The following is a 27700-nucleotide window of genomic DNA, read 5'->3' on the forward strand; positions in this document are numbered from 1 at the left end:
GATGGACAGCCAAGGTCAACCCACCACAGTGATTCACTTTTTTTTTTTTTTTTAAGTTCACTCAAAGTTAGATTTAAAACTTGAGGAAGGCTTTGGACTCAATAATTCCTTCCAAACCACCTTTTCTATGCTATAGACCGAGCATAACTATAGGTATAAAGATACTCTGTTAACAAAATTACCTAAATAAACTAAATGCACTTCAGTATCATATTTACTTTATGACTATTGGCTAATTGGCATATAGCAGATCAAATACAGTATAAAGTAGTGTAATTAATTGTCTGTTTTAAAGGTGGAGTGAGCAGTACTGATATTCAAGGAGATGATTGCGCTGATAAATTTGGTATGATTAATGCATCATCAACTCTTCTGCAGTTGATACTAACAGGTAAACTGGCTTTGAATTTTGAGAGTGCCCAGCAGTTGCACTCATGCTTGGTGAGCAGAATTCATTTTCATGAGTTGCACTTATATGCGTAAAGGTATTGCAAAGCACTGTCATTTTTAGGTGTATTTTATATATGTATATATAATGCTAAGGCATTCAAAATGAATTATTTACAGAAATCGTTGCCATTTTTGTGAAACAAATACTACCTAATTAACATATAGAAATACATGTACATTGTGATAATCTCATACTGTTAAGATATGTTCATGTCTGTAAGCCATTTAAAGTCCAAACTCTACAGCGATGTCCTGGTATATTCTTGTAAAAGAGAAGTGAGATGTAGCAACATTAGAACTGCTGTAAGCTTCTCGAGTTCCTAGAACAAATCACTGTGCTGTTTCAGAACATAACAGCCTTCTATTATTAAGTTGATATACTTTTTCCCATGTGCCCAGGTGATACAATGACTGTGGCACTTTCTTAGGATTGTATAGCACTACTGAAGATACTAGATAAGCCACTTGCTTAGAGTTCCGAGGATCAGGAAATCCCTTTTACACTGGTCTGTACTTCAGATAAACTTGGAGGGTGGGAAAAATAGACTCTCCCTGCATACATTACATGTTTTCTGACACAGCAATGAGAAATGCTCAGCTGTCTTGCAAGAAGTTGTTCATGTTTCTATGCATTGTTTTTCAAGTGAATTGCTGGTGAGGAGAGTTGCCTTGAGAACATATCTAGATTTAATCTCTCTGCAGCAGAAAGGACTAAATCCTTGATGTTCTCTACACAGGCAAATCAATATCAATCAGTGCAGCCTCTTTACAATGAAGCAGGACACTGCAAATACATCATTATAGTAGTATGCAAGTGTACACATTATGGCAAAATGATAAAGCTATTCATTGCATTGTAAAGTTGTTAAGAAATCCTTCAGGATTATGCTGAATGTACAAAAACAGAATTTTACCTTTGTATTTATGAACACCAAATTATTGCTGAAGTTAAACTTCTGAATATATATGTATGTGTGAAGCATTAAATATAAAATGTTTTGTCATCATTATAGGAGAAAAGAGAGTGTCTGGAGAGGCTGCTGTGAAGTTTGTAAAATTAGCTTTCAACTATGAGGAGTGGGATGTGTTTGATTCTGCTATTGTATTTGTTACTAATTTTCTTCAGGTAACTATTATACTATTTCGACTATCTTTACGTAGTCTATTCCTGTGAAGCTGAGGAGCAGTATTCAGTTTCCAAATTCTAAGACAAATTTCTATTGATTGTTTCTGTCAATTAGGCCCAGAATGACCCAAAGTGGAAGAAGGCAGAAATGGAACTCCAACTTCTTACCTTGATGCGACCGTTACTATTTCCAGGAAAATTTAGGCATGGTTTTTCTGTTGATGAAAGTAATACTAGGAGAGATCATTTGCCTTGTGTTTCAGATAAGAAGAGTACAGTCAGAAGTGAGTTTTTGGTTACAGATCTGTTTGCATTTCAAATATTTTTGAAGCAAGAAATATTGTTTATTGATTAAAAACAATGTAATATGTTGCATGCAGTATTCTGTGAAAAAAACAGCAACTGATAACTTGCCACCTACTGACTTTTGTCCAGTTGTCATTTGCCTATTTCCCTTACATGAAATGACCTCTATTAGGTATATCTCTTATTACATGCAAATATGTAAAATGAATGGATATTTTGGATCAGGTTTTCAGGAAAAGCATGAAACAGATTTTCTTTTGGTCATTCTTGTACTTTGTTTATTTTAAAATTCTTGCCATTGAAGCAAGAAAAAACTTGTTTAAGTAACTAATTTAATTCAATGAAATTAAAAAAAAAATGCAAAATCTTGACAACTTTCTATTTGCAAAAATAATAGTGTTTGTTTTTCACAGTAAGTGAATTAACTTAGGAATATCTGTCTTCTTTGTATTTAGTTTTTCTTAGACCATATTATCTGCTGGTATAACTTTGTAAGTTGATTCCTTCAAATGTTTTCAAATGTAGGTTTGTAACCAGAAATAATGTCTTCCCTTTCCTTTTTTTCTCCTCTATATAAACACTGAATGTAGCAGGTTCCTTAAAGCATGGAGAGCCTTCTCATGATCTTATCATTTTGGCAACAACAGTGTTCTCCTGTGTCTCTACATCTAAGCAGGTACAACAAGATTAGAGATGTATCTTATTAATTACTCACTTAATCTGTACTGAATGTATATAATTTAAGACCAAAGGAATCAGGGGCATTAACAAACTACAAAAATGAAATAGTAAAGGTGAAAAAAAAAAGGCCTCTAAAATGTGATCTATTGTGAGTTTTTAAAAAAGATTATTATTTATTAAATGTAATTAGGCTACAAAAAATTAACAGATATTAAATCCATTTGGAAAACCATAGGACGAGTTACATATTTTCTGAACAAGCAAAGACAATATTTCTTTTAGTATATTTGATAGAGTTGAGTGAATACAATCTGCTATAGAAAACATTCCTGCAATATTTTTGCAAATAAGAACAGTGACTCTGAGAAGTGAAAATACATTTATTGCAGCAATATGCTTGCAGTTTGTAGTAAATTCTCATTGCAAACAAGGAATCAACATCAGCAAAACCAAGATGAGTCGGACTTTCTTGTACTGAAAGCTCTACTACAGAATATTGCCACTACACATCTAATAATAAATTCCTAGAATGACCACTTGTAGCTCACTTGTTCAAACTGAAATTTTCCTTAGTGTGGTACTGTGGGGAAAAAAAAAAAAAAATTGCAGTGAATTGTCTCCACTAGCATTTAAACTAGGCTTGTTTTCCCAAGGATTCATGAAAAACTATCCTTAGGAAAAAATTTTATGCTAAAACCGTATGATTTTACTGCAAAGTTAATTCTAGTCATTTTTGAATGTTGTTCCAATTTGAATGCAAGTGGAGCACGCACATTTTTTTTAGATTTATTATAGTATTTTCAGACAAATAATCTTGCCTGTGAGGTGATCTTGCCTTTAGATAGTGTAATTTGTCTTTTTTTTTTCTTCACTGATCAGTGAATTTAAACTCCTTTGGTTCTTCTACTCCTTTCCACAAATCTCTGTACCTTATCTGCTTGATGGGATGAAGAAAATTTGTTCCTTTAGCAGCAGAGAATCCACTGATTATGGAGTTATGTGATATATAGATTATCCAATCTAAGACCTTGCTGCCACATAGCAATGGCATAGTGTCAGAAGAGTCTTCATTTATTTCTTTTACAGTATTTTTCTTTATCAATTCCCAGTACTGACACCCATGAAATCTTATGCTGGAGCACATAGAAGTGCACAGACACTGTCCAAATAGTGGGCTTAAGCTTCATGTACTTGAGGCGGTAGTCCCAAACTGGTATAAATGGCAGTAAATTTGTACTTTATGTAGTAGTCCTTAATCAATCTTTAGATGTTAACATGGTAATAGACATGCTCTTTTGCCTTATAAACTTTGTTACCTAGAAGGTTAACTGAATGGAGTTTTGAATTTGTTAATCTCTTGGTGAGATGTAGATATGTTTTAACGTTTCTATCAGCTGTTCCACTGCAACCTTTTTTTAGTTGTTCTTCAGTGTTCCATTCAGTGAACCAACAACCCGTGGAAGTACTCTGTCAATACAAAATAAAACATACTAATTTTGACCTCCTGCAAATACATGAATGCTCCAATTAAAAATTTTCCAAGGATAATGTAACAGTTAAACTACATTACATTTTTCAAAACATTTATTGACTATTATAACATCTTAGCGACAGTTAATTTCCTTGTTTCTTCCATGAATTTTTCATCTCACTATTTTCTTTGTATGACTTTTAAAAGCTTGACAATAAAGAAGGAAATAATAATAATAATAATAATAATAATAATAATAAGCTTCTAAAGCCACACATATTGTCAGCAGAAGAAAATTTGTGTGACCAGAAACTACTTTTAAAAATATTTCTTAAGCTTTCAAAATGTTGTCACTCCTTATCATACAGATAAATATGACAATGATTGTTTATTTACTTTAGAAACTTTTAATAGTGTGTATGTAATGTGCATGCAAATCTGTTTCTACATTTGTTTTGTTTTGTTTTGTTTTTTTCTTTCCAGAACATCCTACCTGACAAGGAAATACTTTTTGATGTCCTGGTGTTTTTGTGGCAGAAGTGTAAAACAGGACTTCAGTTAAACCCGATGAATGGAAGTGGCTACTTTAAATATAACCACAAATACAAAGCTTCCAAAGTATTCCTTTATTATAATATGTATCTCTTAATACAAGTTTCATCTGTTACAGTAAAGCCAAGAAAAAATACTGGTTTTCAGTCTAAGTGCATTTTCTTATGGTAAAATGCAGATAAATCACATTCAATGAAAAATGTGAATTGTATGTACACTCTGGACAAATTGTGCTCTCATATGTCATCTCAGCCTTTTCCCAGTAAAGTAACCTGCTGTCTGGCAGTAGGCCACAATAGAAATGGCAGCAGCAGAAACCTTGCAGATTAAGAGAAGGGAGTTGGAACTCAACAGGATTTGGCCCACTAGACAAAGCTGCAGTCTTCTCTTGGACTTTTCCTGAGACTGAGAAACTATTGTTGAAATATTGTCATGTGAAGGATAATTTATGGTAGTTTCTCAGGGCTTCCAATAAACAGCTGATGTAGACCAAACGGTTTCTGAAGGAGTGCCTTTTGTAACCTCGATTTCTAAAGAAAACTGTTGACATTCACCAGTAGGTAGCTTACAGTTAATGTGCTGTGCACGTACAACAGAAGCACTGAGGTATGTTTTACACTGGTTAAGTGGAAAGATACTTAGATAATTGAGTGGCTGATGATCACATCTGCTGCAAGGCTTACTATACTATGACATACTATGACAAAGTATGAATGTTCATAATCTTTTCCCTTTCTAGAGTAATAATAACTAATAGCTTTCTGATTTTTTTTTAAAAGTGTTTCTAATTTTATAGTGGCTTGCATCTTGGTCTGGTGGCACTAAAAAATAAATGTCAAGTACAAGTTATGTTCAGGTTTATGAATGTATTTAAACAAAGTTGAGTGCAAAACCCTACCTGCCTCTAATATATAAATATCTTTTAAAATGTCTTAACTCTATCTTGATCCTGTTTTTATTATCTCCTTTTTTAGTGGGTTTATGTACTCTGGATAATAAATGAAGTGATTCTGCAAAGTAATGTAGCAGATACTGATGTTGTAATGGCAGCAGAGATAACCTTATGTCTAACTGCAGTACTGGAAAGTATGGCTGATTCTGCAAGTAAATCTAAGAAAAAAGCAGGTAAACAACAAAAAAGTGATTGTTTAAAATAGTATGATACAATTTTGTAAATGCAGCTTCCTGAATAGCTAGAACTAATGAAACCTGCTTTATGTCTTATTTCCTACATTTCCAGTTCTCCTGAAGTATTTCCATTTTGAATCACATCTTTTATGACTCACCTTCCCCACAGTTCTTTTTACATTTCTTTTAGCCCCTTCTTGGTAGCTTCGGATTATTCTTATGGTCTTTGGATATTGACTAGACAGAGGGCAGCATGTGCTGTGGCTCATTTGGAGAGTTGAATTGCTGATTGACTAGTGACACAAAAAACAAAAGATGGAAATACAGAGGTCATACTAACGGTTTTGCTTTTATTATGTCATTAATTTGGATCTGTCTACACAGATCTTTTTTATATTGGAATTTAATTGTCTCTGAAGTTGAACTTAACTCTACTGATGTGGTTAGGATAATGCAATAATATTAAACAGATTTCCTAAAAAGACCTTACTAATGATGTAGAATATGAATATATATACATACTTTAAAACTTCTCTGTTGCTTTTGATGTATGATCTTGTACTATGAATCATATTTTTTATTATTATTTTACAACAGCTAGAGAGTAGATGTTAAAGATTCTTAGGGCATATCTAGGAATAGAAGAGAATGACAGTACATTTTGCTGGTTTTGAAAGTAAGAGAATCTTGGGACACTACTATTCCACTGTAAGGTCAAGTAGGTATTGTTTTAGGTTAATGTTATGAAAATCATACAATTCTGATGGAAACTGATGAATTATCATTGCAACCTGTTACTCTTTTTCACTCAGTCTAAATATGTCTTTTTTGGAGGGAAAAAATGCTGAACGGTGGGGAACTGTTGCACAGAACAGACTGATGAAAAGCCAGTCATACTCACAAATAAGCTGAGAAGTCTTTTTTTTTGCTGAGTGAATTCTGAATGGATACAGACTTTACAGAGTTAAGGGCTCTATCTGAGAGCAAAGAAGCTGCTTCCCGTTGTTTGGAAAGGAAGATATGATTCTCATTATCATCAAAATGTGACCTTGCATATTTAAAAATCATCCAAAAGTTCGATTTTCATTAAAAACTGTTGTGAATTAAATAAAAATAGATTAGGATTGATTAAAAGATAAAATACCAATCGTATCATACAGAGAGGAACTATGGAACGAGTCCAATTTTCATTGGCTTGGATCTAATGTTACTATGAAATATGGGGCATACTTAAAAATACTACCTTATTCAATAATCATATACTGAATTATTATAATTGTACATAGGTAACTATGGTGTTTAAACTCTCAAAACCTTGTTGAGAAACAGTATAATTAATGGTCAAGTACTGAAGAACTGAATTGCCAAGATTTTAAATTAGTGGTAAATTTGATTGAACAGTACTAAAGTTGAGCATGTTTCATTTTTACTTTCTGATTTTTTTTTTTCTACAAAAAAGGGAAAAGAAGTGTAATTCTCTCTGTAGATGAAACCTGTGACATTCCTGAAATACTAATGGTAATGTCTACTTTATTTTCACTAATAAATGTTTTTGAATAGCATAAGAACACTTATTTCCACTTGTAGCATCCTCATAACATCTCATTTTAAATTTCATAAAGTTGAAATGATTCGTATAGTGAGAATAGTGAAGAGGAAGAAAAAGTAAAGTTTTTTTGAATGAAATAAAATTCATAAATATTTGTCATCTTTTATAATAAACAGTAATATGAATGAAATCTTATTTGAAATGTTTTTTACAGCATGATCATACTGATTTCCACTTTATACTCTATCATGCCAGTGCTTAGTACCTGCTTTTAAAGGTTTAATAACACTTACTATTAGCATCGCGCAGACTTTAGTTTTTACGTTATTTGGGGAAATATCTAGAGTTGTGCTTTTGTTAGTTTGTTTTGTAAGACTGGTGTGGAACAGATGGAACATCCTTGTTTTGTTCAGTGTATCCAGTGTATGTCAGTGCTCAGCACCTGTGCTGGGATGTCAAAGGAAAAAGCCAAAATTTCTTAATAAAACACAGTAAAAGCATCAGTATGAGGATTCAGAAATTTTATCAGTACTATGTCTTAATGCCTGCACACACAGAGAATCTTCAGTGCAGTGACAGTTAAAGCTGTTTGTTTCTGAAATGACAGTGTTTTCTTAATAACTAATGAAACATTATGAAATGACTTATGAAAATGCTGTTTGTAAACTCAGTTCTCTAAGTTCAGTTTCATTCTGCTGTGAGCTAGGCTCTGTGATACAGTAAATTTCTTTATAAGAGCTTAGGGAAAATTCTAAATTAATTAAAGTTTTGTGTTAATCTCAGAGAAGTCCTACAGAACAACTGCAGCTTGCTTATGAAAATCTTGAAAAAACAATTAACGAAATGAACAAATCTCGCTTAATGACCTTCGTACCAGATGGAAAGTCAGTATTTGACAACTGCTGTACAAAGGTAAATTCTACAGAAAGCTGTATTGCAACTAAATCTAGAAATAGTATATTGGATTTTTTTTTTGAAAGCTCATATTTTCTACTATTTTTGCATTATTATATGAACTTCATCTTCTGGTCTCCTGTAAGAAGAGGATAGAAAGAATAAATCATTGTGTGGGAGACATAGTATTTTCTCATTCCATAATAAACTACAAACTCTTTTAGGTCTTGCAATTTTTGTTTGAAGATAGATATAACTTGTAACTTTCTCCTATATTGAAGAAAAATAAATCATTTTCATTTGCACTGCTTGCAGATTTTCATTAATATAAGTAATTTTCATTGGAAGGAATCTAGATTTTCTAAATTTTATCATTCTATGCCAACTCAATCTTTGTTTCATGGTCTGGTAACAAAATAAACCAAAATCTTCTACAGTTTCCTGTTTATTATTACTCCTATATCCTATTGATTATTAGTTTTTGTATACTCCTTCTCCATGCTCTTCTCTTTCTAGACATTGTCCTTCTATGCTTTCTTTTATGATTGCATACTACAGTTATGAATAATTTCAAGGTGTTTGTCAGCTTACTGAAATAACAGTATAAACATCAAAGTAAATGTAGTAAACCATTTGCTATAAGCTCATGTTTGCTTATTTACCATTTTTTGTTTACTAGGTGGGCTCACATGGCCAGAATCTGAGTTCTGTTTTGGAATGGAGTAATGATAAGACAAGAACAGGAAATATTTTTTTAATGGATTTACATTTGGAGCTCATTCAAGCCCAACATCGAATAGCCGTGAAACTTCTTAAACTGACACAAGGTAAGTTGCTGTAACGCTAAATGATAATCATAGCTTGATTACAGTCCTCTGTTAATATATTTTGTAATACTAATAAATAACAGAGTATCTCCTTTCCAAAGAGGAGCCAACATAAGGCAATTTGCGTGCCTTATGCTGATAGAAATAGGATACCATATTTTAAGAATTTCAGTTTACCACATATTTATCTCTAATCCATAGTCAGCTGAAGGGAGTTAAACTTTGCTAAGAAATACTAGATTCGATTCCTATATAGTCTTTTTTTTCTTTTTTTTTTTTCTTTTTTCTTTTTTTTCCAGTTTCAATATATTTTCAGTTACAGTGTCAGTAAGAGACACTGTGCAGGTGTTCTTTTTTCTGTGAATGAGATCTCTGCAGAGCCTTCTTCAAACTAAGCAAGCACAACTCCCTCAGCCTTTCTTTATAGGACCAATGTTCCAGTCCTCTGATGATTTTTATGGCCCTTTTCTGTGCTCTTTGTAATGTCAGTTTCTACTCCTGTGAAGTGATTCTTATCCCTTCAGCAGATACCAACACCTGCCAACTGCCTCCTGCAAATAATGTTACTTTGTCTTCCATTCTTGTAATTTTTCTAAATTAAAAGTTACTATTAGCTTGACACAAAAGAGTTCCCCTGTGAATTGTACTTCATGATCAGACAAGATCCTTCTTTTCCTGTGGTGTTGGCATAACTACTAAAGTTGCCAGAGCATAAGGGAGAGACTGGGTTACTGGCGTGGTCTTTCCGGTAAGTTCTCCTTGAACCAACATAAAGAGCACAAGGTGGAACAGAGCTTTTCTACAGAGCTATGTATTAACCCTTCTCACTGAAATCTTTTTAATAGCACTCTCAGAATGAATTATTCAAGATTTGCTTCCTGGATAGGTGTTCAAAAGGATGGCAGAAATCTTAAGTCTGGCGAGCATCATGTGAAGAAGATTGAAGATTCCCATTATTTAACAGGTAAGGCCTATTAAATAAGATTTTAGGAGTATAATAAATGATTACTGCTGCTTTATAAATGTCTTAAAATATCTGTTTTACAGAGGCAGATATAATGGGAAAAATAAAGAAGAATAAGCTATCCAGAGCAATCTTTTTGATGGAAAAAGCTGTACAGATGTTCCCTAAAGACCTAAGTACTTATTCCCAAAGGCAGCTACTGCAGGTAATTAAAAAAAACCACAATATCACAATTTTCCATGTTCTGTAAAATTAAGACTTGAATTACTCTTACAAACAGAAAAAAATTGAAAGAGCTCTAAGGACAATGAGGGTTTTTGTCAACTTCTGTTGCCAAATTTTCCTTGAGAAACTTCATCATGGTGAAAAAATAAAGGGACTTAAACTGGGAGAGAGGATATCCTCAAATTTTGTGCATATGTGCAGGTTACAGGAAACCTGAAAGGGATGACTTTTGTTTCTATACTTAATCACCTAGACTTTGCCATTTTCTACACTTCATCACCTAGGGCTTGCCAAAATGTCATGAAGGTTTTCTTCTTCTCACTGCAGCCTTCAACATTCTTCTTTTTAAAAATCTGTAAGTTTTTTTAGCTTATTATATCTGGTGATGATGAAATTAGCTTTGTTTGAACTTATTAAAAAAACATTTTAGAATTTGGAGGTTTTGGAATTTGTGGAGGTTTTGGAACCTATGGAGGTTAAAGGTAGATTGTGCACGGGTTCCCTCCAAAGTCTTCTAAAATCAGTGGAAGTCTTTCCACTGTGTGACCTTAGTGACTTTTAACCCGTGTCTATTCATGAAAATTGACTGTTCATCAGTGGGGCGCAAAATATGTCTATAGCCTGTACAGTACATGTCTGAATATTCAGTTATATAATATATGAAGAAGTATAATAAACAAGAAGTTACAAGAAAGTGTTTTTCTTATAGGTGCTACAAATTTGTAGGTATGATAATTAGAACACTTGCTAATTTCATTTGAATGCAAAAATGGCATTCAGAAAAGAGACACTAAAAGTCTAATATATTTGTAAAATAGATTAAATTAGCAAGAATGTCAGATGTAGTAATATGGTATGAAAGTTATAACTGTAGTTAACAATGAAGACTTAAAAGGAATTCCCAAGAAATGTATGGTTATCCCAAACAAATGTTTGCATAGGCCTTATGTTGACCTTCCCTATATTTTTGTTATATGCACTCTTTACAGAGAAGGGAGTAGATAAGATTATATATTTGCAACTGGTTATCAGAAAATGCCAGATTAACTTTGGACAAATTTAACATGGTGATTTTAGATATTTGTACTGTTTGAGGTAGAGAGTACTCACTTCATGAACAGCAAATTTATATTTTTGTTTTCATGCTTTTGTATAGAAATTTTTGCCTTTTTATCGTGGAACATCCAAGAGCTTTACACAGAATCACTTGTATATTTTGATGTTTTTAACAATACAAAACTTTACTTATGTTGCAAAATAGAAAAATACTCATTCTGCTGTTTATTGGGAAATCATGCATACAACCTCTTAATATTTATCAAACCATTGGACAGGTATGGAAACTTCTGAGTAGTATGTGTATGCTCATCCACATCACAACGTTTAACTACTGAAATTACTATGTGTCTTTCATTTTGTTTGATTCCTCTCCCTTGTTTCATTCTTCCTTCCTGTCCTTTACGGCTACTTGGATATCCAGGCTTTTACAGATTTGGATACGTTAACAGTTCTTGTTGTCCAGCTCTAAACTAAATAAACAAGATCAAGCTAGTGCCACAGAGTAAGTCTGTGACAGAAGCTTCTTCAGTCATATTTTTCCTCTTGTAACACTGCCACATTTATTGCCTTCTGTTCTTCAGTTAATGATGTAGAGGTCATGCAGTGCCTCTTGCAGTCACAGCACTATCTTTATTCACACTGGGATAGTGTGGATTGCCCTAATAAGAATTATGTCCTCAGGGAAGAATGATTCCAAGATCCTTTTAATTAAAATTTCTATCATAGTACAGTTTGCCATAAAGAAGTATCATTTTTAAGCAAGCAATGAAGTTTCTCCAGAAGTTGTCTGGTTGTGTAAGAGGAAGAATCACTCAATTTCTTCTTTATCTTATATTCTTCCTTAGACATTTCCCACTAGGGTTGATGCAGCCCTAATCAGAAAATGGAAGGAGAGGGGAGAAGGGAATGAGCTGTGTTTCCCCCGAGGAAAAGGATTTGGGGATGTTGGGGATTGAAGACTCAATATAAGCTGTCAGTGTGTGCTTGCAGCCTGGATGGCCAACTGTATCCTGGGTTGCATCAAGATTAGCTTGACCAGCAGGTCAAGGGAGGTGATTCTGCCCATCTACTGTGCTCTTATGAGAACCCACTGCAGTATTGCTTACAGTTCTTGGGCACCCAACACAAGTAGGACATTGAGCTATTGGAGTGGGTCCAGAGGAGGGCCACAAAGATGATTAGAGGGCTGGAGCACCTTCACTATGAGGAAGAAGAAGAGAAGGGTCTGTGGGCACCTTATAGTGGCCTTCCAGCACCTGAAGGGGTCCTACTGGAAAACTGGGGAGGGACTTTTTATTAGGGCATGTGGTGACAGGATGAGGGCAAATGGTTTTAAACTAGAAAAGTTAGACTAGTTATTAGGAAGAAATTCTTTCCTGTGAGGGTGGTAAGACACTGGAACAGGTTGGCCAGTGAAGTTGCGAATGTTCCATTCGTGGAAGCATTAAAGGCCAGGCTGGATGGGGCTTTAAGCAACCTGGTCTAGAGGGAGGTGTCCCTGCCTGTAGCAGGGGGATTGGAACAAGAGATTTTAAAAATTCCTTCCAACCCAAACCATCCCATGATTCTATATGATCTGATTAAGACTATTAAGTTTTAACTCCCCATTTTGCTATAAGTTTAGTTTTTGATCACTTGTGGACATGAGGTATGAGGCTAAGTTGACCTGTAGCAGTATGGCTGTTCTTATGACATTATCAGTGTCTGAGGACAGAAGCAAGGAACTGTTAAGGTGCAAGTATATAGGACTCTCACTGAAATACCAGTAACTTGGGATTTTCTTTTTCAGTTCATCATCCAGAGTCAATTCAGCCTAAACTTTTTGTCCAGTGTATAGTCAGTGCTATAAATGTATAAACAAAACCTCTAATTATGAGATGTTGCATTTTTCCCAAAGAAATGTAATTTGTCCAAGACTTTCTTGATTTCTTCATCTCTGGGAGCTGACCTTTTTGATTTTGATTTGCATTGAACAGATGCTACAAGATATAAATGTAGCAAGTTCTTAATATTAAATTTCGAAGCAATGTTTCTTTTATTGTGTTGATGCGGACAAAGTAAAGAAACCTACCAATTTGCCATTCAGTCCACTTAGGAAAAAATGTACCCTGTAAGCCATGTAATTGCTATGTGCAGGAGGTCCACACGTTTTTGGACTACTGCTAATAGATTATGATGGCAATTAGGATCATCAGTTAGCTTTCAGCTATCTCTGGCTAACCAAGAGAACTGGCATAACCCTAATTATTTCATGACTGCATCCTCCTCCCTTTTCATAATTTCTTTTCTTTCTAGAAGGTGAGTCCTCAAAAATGCCACAGGTAGGTCCTCAGCTCTCTCCTATCTTTTTTCATATCTTCTTGGAGCTAATCACTCTTCACCTTAAACTGCTAATCATCATTAATCGTAACTGACTTTTTTCCTGTAGATTCTTTCAAATTGGAAATCCCTGCCTCTTTCAGACACAACTCTGCATTCACTTTATTGCACAATGTAAAATTAATCTGTATATGTAAGGCATACACAACCAACATACTATTCATACTAATGTAAGATAAAAGAGAATGTGAAACTCTATAAAAATTTCTCTATGTAGCAGTGATTTTTTTTCTCTGGTCTGAGATTTTTTTCTGAAAATGGTTTATTACATCTGCTGTTGTTTTAATAGTTTTTCTCTTTCGTTTTAATTTAAATCACAGGAGGCGCTAACTTTAATTGAACAAGTTGAAGCTGAACAAACTGCGTTGTATCACAGTCTGAAAGAATTCATGAGCAGCAAGAAAAAAAACAAGATTCCTCCTCCTCCTCTCTTACTTTCTAGATCACATTGCTCCATGACATTTAAACCAGCCTCATTCTCCTCAGATGTTCAGGTAACGTTTTTCATAATGACTGTGGAAGAAATATATTAAATAATGCATGAGAGAAAAAGTTGTTTCAGCAGTGCTGTACCATCAGAGTTTTTCTCTGTTAGTCTCAAGAAGATTAAGCTACCCCGACTTAATTAAGTATGCATTTTTTATATCCTGTGACTCAGTCATGAGTCACTGTTTTGATCTTCACATTTACACTGAACTTTCTTTATCTTGCATATCATCTTTGGTTTTTCTGGTTTATAATCCTCATTTATTATAATTCTCAGAAGTTCACTCTTTTTCTAGAGATTGACTTATGCCTAATCACTCTCTGAAGAGAAGAAAGACTGTTGTGTCATGTGATGCAAGGAAGTACCACAGTCAAAGCTCTGTTAATAAAGTGTTAATGTGCCATAGCTCAGGTAGAAAATCTACCTCCTATCATGTATATAAAGTCAGAACAGCTCAGACCAGAAGGTATCTTTGGAGAGTTCTTTAGTCCAAACTTTTGCTCAGAAGAGAGTCAGCTGTGAAATTAGACCATGTTGCTGGGCTCTGTCAAGTCCGTTCTGAAAATCTCTAAGGATGGAGACTGCACAACTTCTGTGGTCAGCCTGTTCATGAGAAATTTTTTTCCTTATGAAAAACTGGAATCTCTCTTGCTTCAATTCAGGACTGTTGTTTTTCATTATCTTACCATGCACTACTGTGAAAAGCCTGACTACATCTTCATACTACATCTTGCAAGCAATGAGCGACTCCTGATAGATCCACTGAAGCCATCTCTTCTCTGGGCTGAATAAGCCCAGCTCTCCCAGACTCTTCTTGCAGGGCTAATTCTCCATCTTCTGAGCATCTTGCTGGCCCTCTGCTGTATCACTCAAGTCAATTTTTCAACATCTTTATAGCTAGAATGGTGGGGGCAGGAGGGAACCTGGTTGTAATATCTAAATGTAGGGCTAACAAGTTCTGAGCAGTCAGAGATGATCTTCTTCCTCAATTTCCTAACTGTATTTCTACTAAGATAGCCCAGTATGATTTTAGACTGCTTTCAGGCTATGGCACACCTCTGGTTCATGTTCAGCTTTTTGTCCAGCACAACCTCCAGATCCTTTTCAGAAAAGCTGCTCTTCAACTTGCCAGTCACTCGCCTATGTTCTTGCAAGAGATTCTTCCTTCCTAGGTGCAAGACTCTGTGCTTGTTGTTTTTAAATTTCATGAGTTTCTTGGTCCACTGATTTGGGAACTGTATGTTAACCCTGCCCTCAAGTTTCAAGGTATCAACTGTTTCCATCAATTTTGGCATTACCTGCAAACTTTCTGATTCTTCTCAGGTCATTGCTAAACATATTGAACAAGAGAGGTCCTGGGATAGTCTCATGAAGTGCTCTACTTGCTACTATCTTTTGAGTATGAATGCTTAACAACTACTTGGAGCAACTTCAACTGTTATTTTATCCATCTATCTTTTTGTACATCCTATCTTCGTCATAAGAATAATAGAAGACTGCTGAAAGCCTTGCAGCATCAGCTGCCTGATTGAAAGGGATCTTGGTGTACTGATGGACAATTGGCTGAATATGAGCCAGTAGTGTGCTCAGGTGGCCAAGAAGGCCAATGGCATCCTGGCTTGTATCAGGAATGATGTGGTGAGGAGGACTAGGGAAGTAATCCTGCCCCTGTACTCGGCATTGGTGAGGCCTCGCCTTGAGTACTTTGTTCAGTTTTGGGCACCTCAGTACAGAAAGGACAATGAGGTATCAGAGCAGGTCCAAAGAAGGGCAACAGGGCTGGTGAAGGGCTTGGAGAATAGGCCCTACAAGGAGAGACCGAAGGAACTGGGGCTGTTTAATCTAGGGACAAGGAGACTGAGGGGAGACCTTACTGTTCTCTTCCAATATCTGAAAGGTGCTTACAGTGAGAGCGGGGTTGGTCTCATCTCACTGGTGACAGGATGAGGGGAAATGGCCTTAAGTTGCGTCAGGGTAAGTTTAGGCTGGATATCAGGAAAAACTTCTTTGTATAAAGGGTGGTTAAGCACTGGAATAGGCTTCCCAGGAAGGTGATTGAGTCACCATCCCTGGATGTGTGTAAAAACTGTTTGGATGTGGTGCTAAGGGACATAATTTAGCGGAGGGTTGTTAGAATTAGGTAGTATGGTTAGGTTGTGGTTGGACTTGATGATCTTTAAGGTCTTTTCCAACCCAAGCAATTCTATGACTATGATTCTAAGGTCCTGGTAAAGGCCAGCTAGTCTTCTTCCCTCATCTATCTCACCTGTAAATCCAGCCATTTTGTCCTAGAGACCAGTCATGATGGTCTGCAATGATTTGCCCTTTGGAAATCCATGCTGACTGCTCTGGATCATGTTATTCTTCTTCATATGCCCAGAATGTCCAAATAGGGTAATGTATGAAAATTCCACTAGTTGCAGTTTTCCTGAAAGAGAATTTTTCATACTGATTTTGCAAGCTACTTTAAAATAATAGCATGCTTTGTAACATGTATAAAACCAATAGAAACATAAATTGTAGCAAAAATACTAATGATGCCTCTGTGAACAGTTGTTTTAAAACTTAAAATTTAATTGCAGCTTGGTTAGCAAATTTCAAACAAAATGATAACGAAAAAGTCTTTCATTTTTATTCTTAATGCACATAAATTAAAAAAAAAAGAAAAGGGTTCTCCTTAAAGTCTGGGTGTTCTTTATTAATAACTGTTAAAGCTTTTATTTTGCTTGATACAGAGCACTGAATATAATGCATTGGGCCAGTAGATGGTGCAATGTGATTATTATTCTTATAATTTGAGACTCTGTTATTTTAGGATTTTTTTTTCCCTAAAAATATGTAGCTGTTAAGCAAACATGGAAAGTTGTTTTTTAATGATAAACTTATTAATTGAAAATGGATACCTAGTATTATGTCAAGCATATATTGTTCTTGTATTGGAAGTCAAAGTATCTCTAACCTTCCTGATATTACAGCTATTCTTTTGCTGAAAATAATCTCCTCTACTTCAATATGAAATTTTGAAAAAATAGTCCAGATTTGTTACAAGACAAATTACATGTAACACAAGAAAAATGAACATTCCAGTTGTTCAGATATTTTTTATGTTGATAAATGATCTCATCTGTCCCACCTGAGGTCTACTGAAAACAAATTGATTTAGTACAACTTAGTAGAAGTTTAATGTAACAGAAGTTACTGAAAGCCATCTGCCCAATTCTGCAGAGCTGCTTCAAAGTGATAATGTTTGAATTCAGTGGGCATGTCTGATCAAGGTATACATACTCACATTCTCACTTGATTAAAGATATTAAAGAATTTAGATTGATATACCAAATGAGATTATCAGCATCTCAATGGCATGAAAAAAACATTTATTTCAATATAAATTAAGAACACGGATCTTTTTGATAATGTTGCTAGGTTTGTGTGTACATTTCTCTTGCTCTCTTCTAAGGATTTCTCCTCAAGTGATTTGCTGAATCAGAATGAGATGTCAATTTTAGAAGAAAACCATTGCAAAACTCAAATAAGGGATCTTTGTTAATTTACATCAGCAAGATGACTTACTGAGTTTATACTTAGGGATATGTTTGAGGTATAGAATAGAACGAGGTAGAAGACAGGAAAATAGGGTCTTCTGCTTTCATCATCACTGTAGTGTACTTGTTTTTAAAACAACTTATTATGTCCTCATTTTCTTTAAAGGTTGCGTGGTACAGTATTTTGGGCTGTGTAGCAGGAGAAAATAATTCAAAAGTAAGATTAAATAACAATAAACTTCCAAATGCTGGAGAAGAGGTAAGACAGAGCTCAAATCCATTCAGGTCATTCTCTCATCCTTAAAAACGAACCAACCAATCAACTAACATAACAAACAAACAAAAATTGCAGCAAAAAGAGACCCCCCTGCACACGTCTTTTATAAGTGTATATATTTATGTCTTTTTTAAATTAGGTAACTAGCCAAGTCTTTGACAAACATTTTGCATTTTTTTTTAAGATACTGAAACTTTGCTAGGTGGAAGGCATGACATACTCTGGAAGCCTTTATAAGGAATTAAATGCTTTCAAGGCCTTCATGTTAAAGAATTCTGTCACTTTTTTTGGTGTGCATGTGTGTGTTATGTTTTCTTTGAGCTAAGAAATAGAAAAGCAAATGAATCTTTATGAGGTATTTATAGTGAACCTTGGACATTATTCTGTTTTCAAGAAGTCAGAAAAAGATAAATATAAAATTTTAACGTTGGTTAATTTTCTAACATCTATCAGCTATTTCTCCATAGTAAGAACATATCTTTCTTCATTCTGGCAACTAGGTAATATAAATCCTTCAATAACTTATGTGTTCAGACATGGTTGACTTCTATGTTCATATGTTTAGAGAACTTGAACCATGCTCTGTCCTTATCTATTATATGCACGTGGTATGTAAGGTGGAGAGCCGCATGCTTTTTCTCTGGAAGCACAGCACAAGAATGTCTCCAGTGTGATCTCTGCAAGCATGCACACTCATAGTGTAAATTTGAAAACTATATGTAGTTTATATATATAGATTTTTATCTATATGTAATTTTTATGTATAGCAATCTCTTGGACAACAGGCCTTTGTAATTAACTTTTAGGTTATGTGCTTTGTACAACCAATTGCATTTCAGAGAGAATTGATACTTTTCCTCCTCTCATTTCACTGTTTTATCACTGTTTTCAAGAGCTCAGTATTGTGTGGAAATTATGTACTGGTTGTATTTTGATTTAATCCAAGAATATTAAATAAATTGTTTAAGGACAAAAGCATAGAGTTTGAGTTTTGTTTCTGACATACTCTGAAGATGTAAGCAGGAAATATTTTTATTCATAGATACTTGCTGATGGAAAAAGCCTCTTGGAAATACAAGGCTTAGATCCCAATGAGAAATACATATTTGCTGTTGCAGCATATTCTTCTGATGGAAAACTTATTGGTGATGCTATTGGGGAAACAACTAGGCCAATCCTCGCATATCCACCTCTTTCTGCTACTACTGTTCGAGCTTATCTAACTCAGGTAGGGTTATAATGTTTGGTAATAAGCTTTAACATGATTGTAATTAGTTTTTTTTTCATTGGTAACCCTAAAATTTCTAGCCATAACTCAATACTGTGCTGCCAAAAACACAAATCAGAATTTCAATATTCTGCAGTATTAACAAAGGTAAAATGTGTCTAGGTGAAATAATATTTATATGATATGTAATATAATATATGTAAAGCATTCCATAAAAGAATATTAAATCCTTGGTTAACAGTCAAGAAACTTTTTTGCCTTCCTACTTCTAAAGAGAAACTAGTATTAGCATAATCAGATGGCTACTACATGTATTTTATTCCAATACATGAGAATATTCTTACAGTTGTTGCAAACTCGTGTTGAAGGGAGGGAGTTTTAAAGCCTTTCTTTTTCCTGTAATCATGTTTGCTTATCTGAAGACCAGAGAAACGTGATAGATTAGTTTTAATTAGCGGTTAGTATATGAAATGCAATCTAATTTTTTTTTCCCTGTAAAAAATTGAATAAATATATGTATATATATATTTGTAGGTAGCCTATCAGACTGGCAACTACACGTTAGCCAGAGGAGCATTTTCACCGATGTGGGATTATTTTGTTTCAAATTCTTCTCCACTGCCCACCAATGCAGCTGTTATTTCCGCAAGAAGTACTTTGACTATATCTGAAAAGAGGTAACTGGTGAAATCAAAATTAAAATAATAGTTAATTATAGATGTGCATATTTTATTTTGAAGTGTACCAGGGTGTGAAATTTTGTTCAGCCTCCTTGTATGAAAAACATTTGATAAAAAAAGGTGTGAAATGTGTTGTAAAGATACAGTGTTGTATAATTAGAGGAGGGTTTTTGTTATTTATGGATATGGTAGCATTTACACACCTAATTCTTTATAATGGTTGTTTTATTGCTTTAGATAATTGGGAAATACTAATAAAGTGGCCATTCATACTATACAATAAATTATTCTATGTAAAATATGTAATATTAACTGGGTTCTTGACTTTCAGTTCCCATAATGGAAGCTGTAGTGTTCAGAAACTATAGATGTTTTGCTTGGAACACCACCCAAATTGGGTAAATGCTTGCTAATGTTGTTTTGAGCTGATTATATAAATGTATTAATATTTTAAAAATATACTACTGTACTTTGGAAAAGACATATTTATTTATTTAATTATTTTTGTTAAAAAAATTTCAAATATTTAGTCATAATATGGATTTGTTGTGATAGCAAAGCCGAGCTGGAAATACTGTGGTTAAACTCACTGCAATTCTATAGCTAAAAATGCAAAATCAAAACTTAATTAATTCCTGGTTAGAAAAAAGATACTTGTATGAAGTAATAGATATGAAATACAGTAATAAAAAACATTACTTTAAAATGTTGGTCAGCTGCTTATAATTTAATAATAAATTAACATCAACATATCTGATAGCGGATAATCCTCTTTGCTTGCGTTGAATTGTTCTAAGACTAATTCTTTCATTAGGAAAGCTTTGGCAGCCTGGTGAAGGAGATAACTAATCTTGCAGCTTCTGAGTTTCAGTTTCAACAGACAGACTCAGTTCTGAAACTGTAACAATGAAAAACATCCTTGCTGCATGTGTTTTTAATAGTTCTGTGAAACATTGATCTTAGTTTCAAGAAACAGATATTAGGGCAATTTTTTAGCAGTTTGGCCATAATGCCTCCACTTACACCTTATAGACAGAATAACCAATAATCATCTGTTGTGAGGCATGTAATACATTTGGAGATTTTTCTGTAATGCTTTGTTAAACTTGCATAAAAGCCCACTGCTTTCTCTGCTGTTTGAATGTGAGCTGATAGTATAGGTTTGTATGTGCTTGAGTCATGTTATAGGTAATGCATCTAAGTGGGGTTATGGGGGGTTCAACCATATCTCTGGTGTATCTCCTCTGTATTCATCAATGCTATCACTGTGTCTGATACCAGCCATGCAAGTTGACTGTGATGGTCTTGATGTAACATACCATTGGGGATTTACAGGCAGCCCCATGGACTGTTTGACTCAGGCTGATAATCACTAGACATCCCATGCCATGACTATATCTATGTCTTAACTCTGTCCGTGGTTTGGGAACAATGCAGGAATTGCAGTCTGCATAGGTGAATATGACTTTGTTTTTCTTATTTTTCATTACTTATTCTTTTCCTAACCATTTGTATGGGAACTGCTAAGTCACTGCCTGAACCTCTGATTGATCACCTGAGGCGAGCCATGAGCCAGCCAGGGGAGCACAGGTGAAGGCAATTCACCTGTGCTGCTGGGAGGGGTGGAGCCAGGCTCCACTCCTCCTAGACCTATTTAAGAGCTGGCTACCAGAGGGGAAGGATCTCTTCTAGAGATCGCCTCTATTGGTGTTTTGTGGTGAGCCCAACCAAAGGGTAAGCTGTCCATTTTATTCTCTTTTGTTATCATTGTCTACTTTGCCTAACTCTCTTGATTATATTGTGATTATAACATCTTGATATCTGTTGATTATACACCATTTTCTCGATTTTATTTTTTTTTTACTTTTAAGAACATACTACTATAAAAGTAACATTTGAATTAAAGTCTGCTCAAACAAAGAGCAAACTTTAAATGCCAAAAAGGTCAGGGATTTTGCTTTTCTGATAGTTAAGTTGTATTATTATTATTATTATTATTATCATATGATTTTTACAATAGGATAGGGTCTCAAACTTACATGATGGGACCTGAAACAAGACAGTTTCAGTTTTACTGCTTGGTAGCTAGGAAATTGACTAGACTAACTTGACAGCACAGGGAGCATAAAGAGACAGTAGAGGGAGCTGGAAGGAAAGGAAGATTACTGTTTCAGAGAGAAGCCCTGTTAATATCTTGGTAATGTCAAATATGGGAATATGTCTATTTGTTATTCCTTTTTGAGTTCTAGTCTAGGAGAAGTAGAAATTTGATTCTTATGCTTCAAAATGATGGAATTGTTGCTGTAAAAAGTAACAACAACAACACAGAGGAAAAAAACCAGAATAATAAAAAGGACAAATACATCCCTACTCCTAGGAAAGAAAAAACACCCACAAAACAAAACAAAAGGGGAAAAAAAAAAAAAAAAAAAAAAGGCAGAAGAAGAAAAAAAAAAAGGCATTTTTGAGACTTGTAATACAGACCTCAGTGATGAAAAGGAGTCTGTTATTAATATCAGAAGTGTACCTTACAACTGCATCCATCATTGTCAGTACAGAAAAACAGCATGTTAAAGAAGACAGTTAAGTGAGCTATAGCATCCCAAGTTTCCAAAGCAAATTTGAAGTAAGTTTTACTGTATCAGATGATCCTAGTAAGGAAAAGGTACTTTAGTATAGTAGAAGGAGGACAACAATTTGAAAATAAATGTCATTCCTTTTATTTATTTTTAAGCTAGAAATATGAAGCAATTTTTTTTCAGTTTTATGTGTAAGTCTCATTTTCAGCAGCAGCTACAGCAATCCATTTTGTCTATCATTCTACTATCAAAGATTGCATTTTCATGTAATGTAATTTCAGGCATGAGGTGTCTAAATATCAGCATCCAGCTTTTACCATTCTTTTGCCTTTTTGTTTTGTAGGTTACGTTTCGAGGCTGTATCTCAGACCTCTCCTATCGCCTTGTATCTCTTTCTGAGGAATATTTTTGCTGTTTGTGACATTAATGTCATGGAAGGAGCACTCTTCTGTGATTCCATTTATTGCAATGAGATACTTTATAAGGAACAAGTATGTGTAGCATGAAATAATATACTTTATTTTTTTTCCCTTCTGGTGAGCATAATTTCATCATTCCAAAGTTCTGCAACGTACCAGTCTTAATTTGCAGAGTACTTCATTTTCTGTTGCAATATTGTCTTCCTTTCTGAAATATTTTAGTTGCTCCTGGTTACTTTGCGTCCTAGAGGAAAAATTCTGAGTAGTTACTTGCTCATTAATATCCTAATCCAAAGCCCAGTGATTCCAACTGAGGAAGTTTTTTTTCTTCAGTGTTGTTACGCTGTGTTTTATGAAAGAGGTATAATCATTGTTGGTTTTGTCCCACAAACTGGCTTCCAGGTTCTTTAATTTTTAATATTTATTAAAAATTTACATTTTCATTGTTATTGAATTTCTAACAAAGTTTCATGGTTTTAATATGCTAACCTTTTTGCTTATTTCAGGCTGTCTTATGCATGTTAAGTTTCTATTTTTTTTTGCTTTCTGTATTATTCTATTACTATTCCACTCTTAGCTAATTGTTTGTCTCTTATACATGCTGAGTATTCAGTTGTACTATGGCCTTACTGGATCTGTTCACATGTACAACAACTGTAGCAGATTAGTGGAAGTTGTTGTTGTCTTCCCCTTACCTACTCAGAGATCTTAGCATGTGAAATTCCCGCTCCAGCCACTATGAGGATAGCTATCAAGGCATTGTATTGATAAATTCCGAGGGCAAAATTAATTCAAGACAAGTGGTTTATTTTAGAATCACTAATACAGTTGCTTTTGTTTATATACTTCTAACTGAAAATTCATTGGTGGAGATCACCTCCTCTCCCACGTAACAGTGACAGGGCAAGAAGGAATGGCCTCAAGCTGCACCAGGAGAAGTTTGGGTGGAAATTTCTTCTTTGTAAGAGAGGTAATGCATTGGAACAGGTTGCCCACAGGGGTGATGGAGTCACTTTCCCTGGAGGTGTTAACTGAATGGGAAGGCGTAGTGCTTAGGGACACGATTTAGTGAACATATTGGCGGTAGGTGGACAACTGAACTAGATGATCTTTGAGGCCTTTGGCCTTTTTCAATCTTAGTAATTCTATGATTGCATGATTTTTAAACCTTTATCTTTCTTGCTGCTTACTCTGCTTCTTAAATTGTAATAATCATAGAATCATGGAATGGTTTGTGTTGAAAGGGACCATTAAGATCTCTAGTTCCAACCCTCTGTTATAGGCAGGGACACTTTCCTCTAGACCAGGTTGCTCAGAGTCCCATCCCAACTGGCCTTGAATGCTTCCAGGGAGGGGAAGCCCAACTGCACTGGGCAACCTGTTCTAGTGTCTCTCTACCCTCACAGTAAAGAATTTCTTCCTGACATCTAGTCCAACGTCTGTCTTCTTTCACTCTCTGAAATGATTTTAAATGATTTTAATCAATGGTATTTATATTTGAATCGATTTTATATTTTTATTTTTTTCATCTATAGGTTGCTAGATTAGCAGAATGTGAGAGAATGACTGTGGCAATTGAACTTAGTAATTTCTTGAATGATGCAAGTTACGCACTGCAGTCTGTTGTACAATGCTATGGTCTCCTTGCTCCAATTATTTATCACAAGATTTCTGCAGTGCCAGTAGTTCAGGTGAGAGCATTTAAGACAGAGCTTCTTACACCCAATTCCCGTGATTCAATTTAAACTTAAATAGTGGTTCAATCTAAACTTAAAATGGAGTGTATGGTAAGACAGCAAAATATCTAAGCTTCTACTTCTAGAGAAGCTGCTGAAACAAAAGCCTTTATTGGTTTTATGTGTTCTTAGTGCATACGTTCAATGTGAGCTGCATAGGTTCTGCTCTGATATGCTAAAGTAAATGCAGAATATTGATTATTTCTTCAGGATGATTCATTGGTATTAAACTAGAATGTGCTACAACTTCTACTCGTATGCCATTTGCAAATAACAATTTTGAGGAAAGAAAAGCAGCATTTTCTCTCTCTCTCTCTCTCTCTCAAATGTTTGGTTTATGTACAACTTTGTCCTTCCAAAAAGAAGGCTGTTCAATGTTTTGATAATACAGTCTATAGTTTTAAGTCCCCTTCCAGAAGCAAATCTCTTCTCCTTGAAAACAGTGTACCTGAATGTTTTTCTGTCATTTCTAAAACACCAGGCTTTTTAGTTTTGACAAGGATACAGAAGAATCTTGCAACATTTTTTATGTTTATTTTTAGAACATACTGAAAAGATTTCTTTCTTTTAAAAGTCTGATCAGCTCAATATATTTTTAAGCAGTCCTCTACTAGGAGTATGTCATCTCACTGAATTAAACATTCTTTGATTTCATGTTAATTAAATCAGCAAAAATATCCATCATGTGTCTATAATTTAATATCTAAGATATTGTGTGAACTTGTCATTTATATCAAAGGGCTGTGGATGAAATTTTGACACTATTAAATTCAATGGAAATTTTATTATTAGTTTCTGTAGAGCAAGCATTTCATCATAGCTGCTAGATTTTAAAGTATTTTTAAAGTTTACTATCAAATGCAATACACTGAACAGACAACTTGGAACAGTACAAACTTGGAATTATGTTGCAGATTCATAACTTTTTTTAACCCTTGTATTTACAGATTCTCATTAAGTGCTTGGCTGTCCTTCAAGAAATTCCAAGTGCTACTTTGCAGAGGCGACAGGCAGGCTGTTATGAGAGTATTCAGCATATGATAGCTTGCACTTCATTTTATACAGCAAAGGTATGGTATAAATTATTGTGTTTACAACTTTAAGATACAGCTTCTCTCATACAGAAAAAAAAAAAACTGTGATATCTTCAGATATTTCAGTGTGATGTCTTAGAGAATTGGCAGTATTAAATAGTATGGAAATATTTATTCTCACCTTCATATTAGTGCATTTTATATAATAATGACATTTAGAATTCTAAGTAAAATAATGTTATTTCTCCACAAAACAAAAAGTAATTATTAGTCCTTGACATGAAATCTGTATTTCATGTGATCATGTGAGTTTACATTTAACGTAATATTATTTTCAGCAAGGCACATATATATAAATTTAAAAATGTATTTACTGCAAAGAGGTCATATTTTTAGTTTTAATTTGGTTAACATAACGTCTTATTTCCTAATTAGATATGAGAGACTTTCTTCTATTTCATTCCATGTGTTGATAGCAACATAAACATGTTGATTTTTAAATATAATACTTATCTGTAGATGACATTTATAATTCCGATAGTAAGTTTTGTGAGATTAGGAGAAATGTGGTATTTGTAGGATATTTTAATCACAGCCATGTTAGATTCAAAGTACCTGCTGTGGTGAATGTATGACCTTGAACAAGATAGATTTCCTTTGTTTCCGAGTGCACCTCAGCAACAAGTCATGCTGAAGCAGAACTGTGGCTGCTGCTTTGAAGGATTCCCCTGCTTTTGGGAGCCCTCACATGAGTTGTTATTAGAGCAGGATCTCTGCACTCACCTTGAAAAATAAATTTATACATTTAAAGAATGTATGAAGTCCTAAAATTAATACAGTTTTCTTGACATTAATTAATTGCTTCTCGGCTGTGAGAGCAGTGTTAGGGCACAAAGAAGGCTGAGAAGTTAGCTGAAAGCCAGCAGGGGCAACCCTTCGCCAGCCAAGCCCACTGCCCCAGTCAAGGAGAGGGGCAGGCCAGAGGTGGTGGCCAGGTTCAGTCTGGGGTACAGGTCATTGGGAAGGCTTGTGGTGGCAAGCAGTTCAAGTTGGAAAGTCAGGTCTCATGAAGGTAGTGGGGGTCAGGCACAGCCCTGCAGGTGGGTCTGCCATGATGGGAGCAGTCTGGAATCAAGTTGAGGAGTTAGGTCGTGGGTCAACTGTCCAGATCAGTGGATCCATGGCCAGGCACAGGCATGAATTTTGAGTATGCTAGTGACTGGGACTCCAATAGTGTAGCTTAGGTAGGGAGTGTACTCTCAGGCCTGTGCTGAAAGGAAGGTCTTAGGCCCATGGGGAAAGGGCTTTGGGAGAAGACTGTCTGTAACCTCAGAGCTGTCCACTCAATGTCACAGTTTTGGAAGTATGGATTTGTGGCACTAGGAAATGTAATTCTGTTGTATCTGAATCACTGCTGTGGCATCACGACTAAAGGAGCAACTACTATGAAATATTTACATACTCATCTCCAAACTTAGTACTAAAAGGTTGTTCATCATAGAACCCCTGACTTGTCAGCATTTAGGAGCTTATCAAATGGAGGACATGCTGTTGCAAAAGTGAGCCCAGATTCATTAAGAGGTAGAATCAATAATTCCAAGAAAATAGTGTGTTTGGTCATATGATGATTTTTTGGAGGTTATCAATGAGACATTCACAACAGATGGTTGAAATCTGAGAAAGCACTTGTTTGAGGAAGCATGTTCTTAAATATCACCTTGTATCTCACTTTGCAAAATAACTTTCATGCCGTAACATTCCTTACCTAGATCTCTTTGGAGCTGAACTAACTGATGAACTCATTATTATCTGTTTGAGAGTGGATATGACATATCCAATGTCATTGATTCTCTTTTGTGTCTTTAATCCTGAATGCCGATTCAAAATATCAAATAGATAAAGCTAAAGTGACTCAAGCAGCAAGGCAAAGCTGGTTTCAGGATCAAAAAAGTCTGACCCATAAGGCATCCAATATCTCTCCCTGCTTTCAATAACTTTTCAGGCACTTCAAAGCCCCATTGTCTCTTGTTTCAGTGTATGTATAGTATTCTGGCTAGACTTCAGTTAATATGTTGAAAAAATATATATTATTGAAATGTCCTGAATA

At 34.9% G+C, this 27700-nt stretch overlaps 1 protein-coding gene across 9 annotated transcripts in view; it reads left to right on the forward strand.

The window, feature by feature from the left end:
* The window catches only part of CFAP54 (cilia and flagella associated protein 54), a 106656-nt gene that overhangs the window by 21116 nt on the left and 57840 nt on the right, over nucleotides 1–27700 (forward strand). For 8 of the 9 annotated variants that reach the window (XM_048940891.1, XM_048940890.1, XM_048940893.1 and 5 more), the window contains 18 exons: nucleotides 296–391; nucleotides 1464–1576; nucleotides 1692–1860; nucleotides 2473–2558; nucleotides 4518–4652; nucleotides 5561–5711; nucleotides 7174–7232; nucleotides 8047–8175; nucleotides 8837–8984; nucleotides 9871–9948; nucleotides 10032–10153; nucleotides 13932–14105; nucleotides 17807–17899; nucleotides 18960–19145; nucleotides 19680–19822; nucleotides 22748–22895; nucleotides 24359–24514; nucleotides 25507–25629. In XM_048940891.1, the coding sequence (XP_048796848.1) occupies nucleotides 296–391; nucleotides 1464–1576; nucleotides 1692–1860; nucleotides 2473–2558; nucleotides 4518–4652; nucleotides 5561–5711; nucleotides 7174–7232; nucleotides 8047–8175; nucleotides 8837–8984; nucleotides 9871–9948; nucleotides 10032–10153; nucleotides 13932–14105; nucleotides 17807–17899; nucleotides 18960–19145; nucleotides 19680–19822; nucleotides 22748–22895; nucleotides 24359–24514; nucleotides 25507–25629 (2309 nt within the window). The remainder of the gene's footprint in view (nucleotides 1–295; nucleotides 392–1463; nucleotides 1577–1691; nucleotides 1861–2472; nucleotides 2559–4517; nucleotides 4653–5560; nucleotides 5712–7173; nucleotides 7233–8046; nucleotides 8176–8836; nucleotides 8985–9870; nucleotides 9949–10031; nucleotides 10154–13931; nucleotides 14106–17806; nucleotides 17900–18959; nucleotides 19146–19679; nucleotides 19823–22747; nucleotides 22896–24358; nucleotides 24515–25506; nucleotides 25630–27700) is intronic. The other variant, XM_048940889.1, reaches the window with a different exon arrangement.

The sequence above is a fragment of the Lagopus muta genome, chromosome 1 (genome assembly GCF_023343835.1).
Source record: "Lagopus muta isolate bLagMut1 chromosome 1, bLagMut1 primary, whole genome shotgun sequence".
Taxonomy (NCBI): domain Eukaryota; kingdom Metazoa; phylum Chordata; class Aves; order Galliformes; family Phasianidae; genus Lagopus; species Lagopus muta.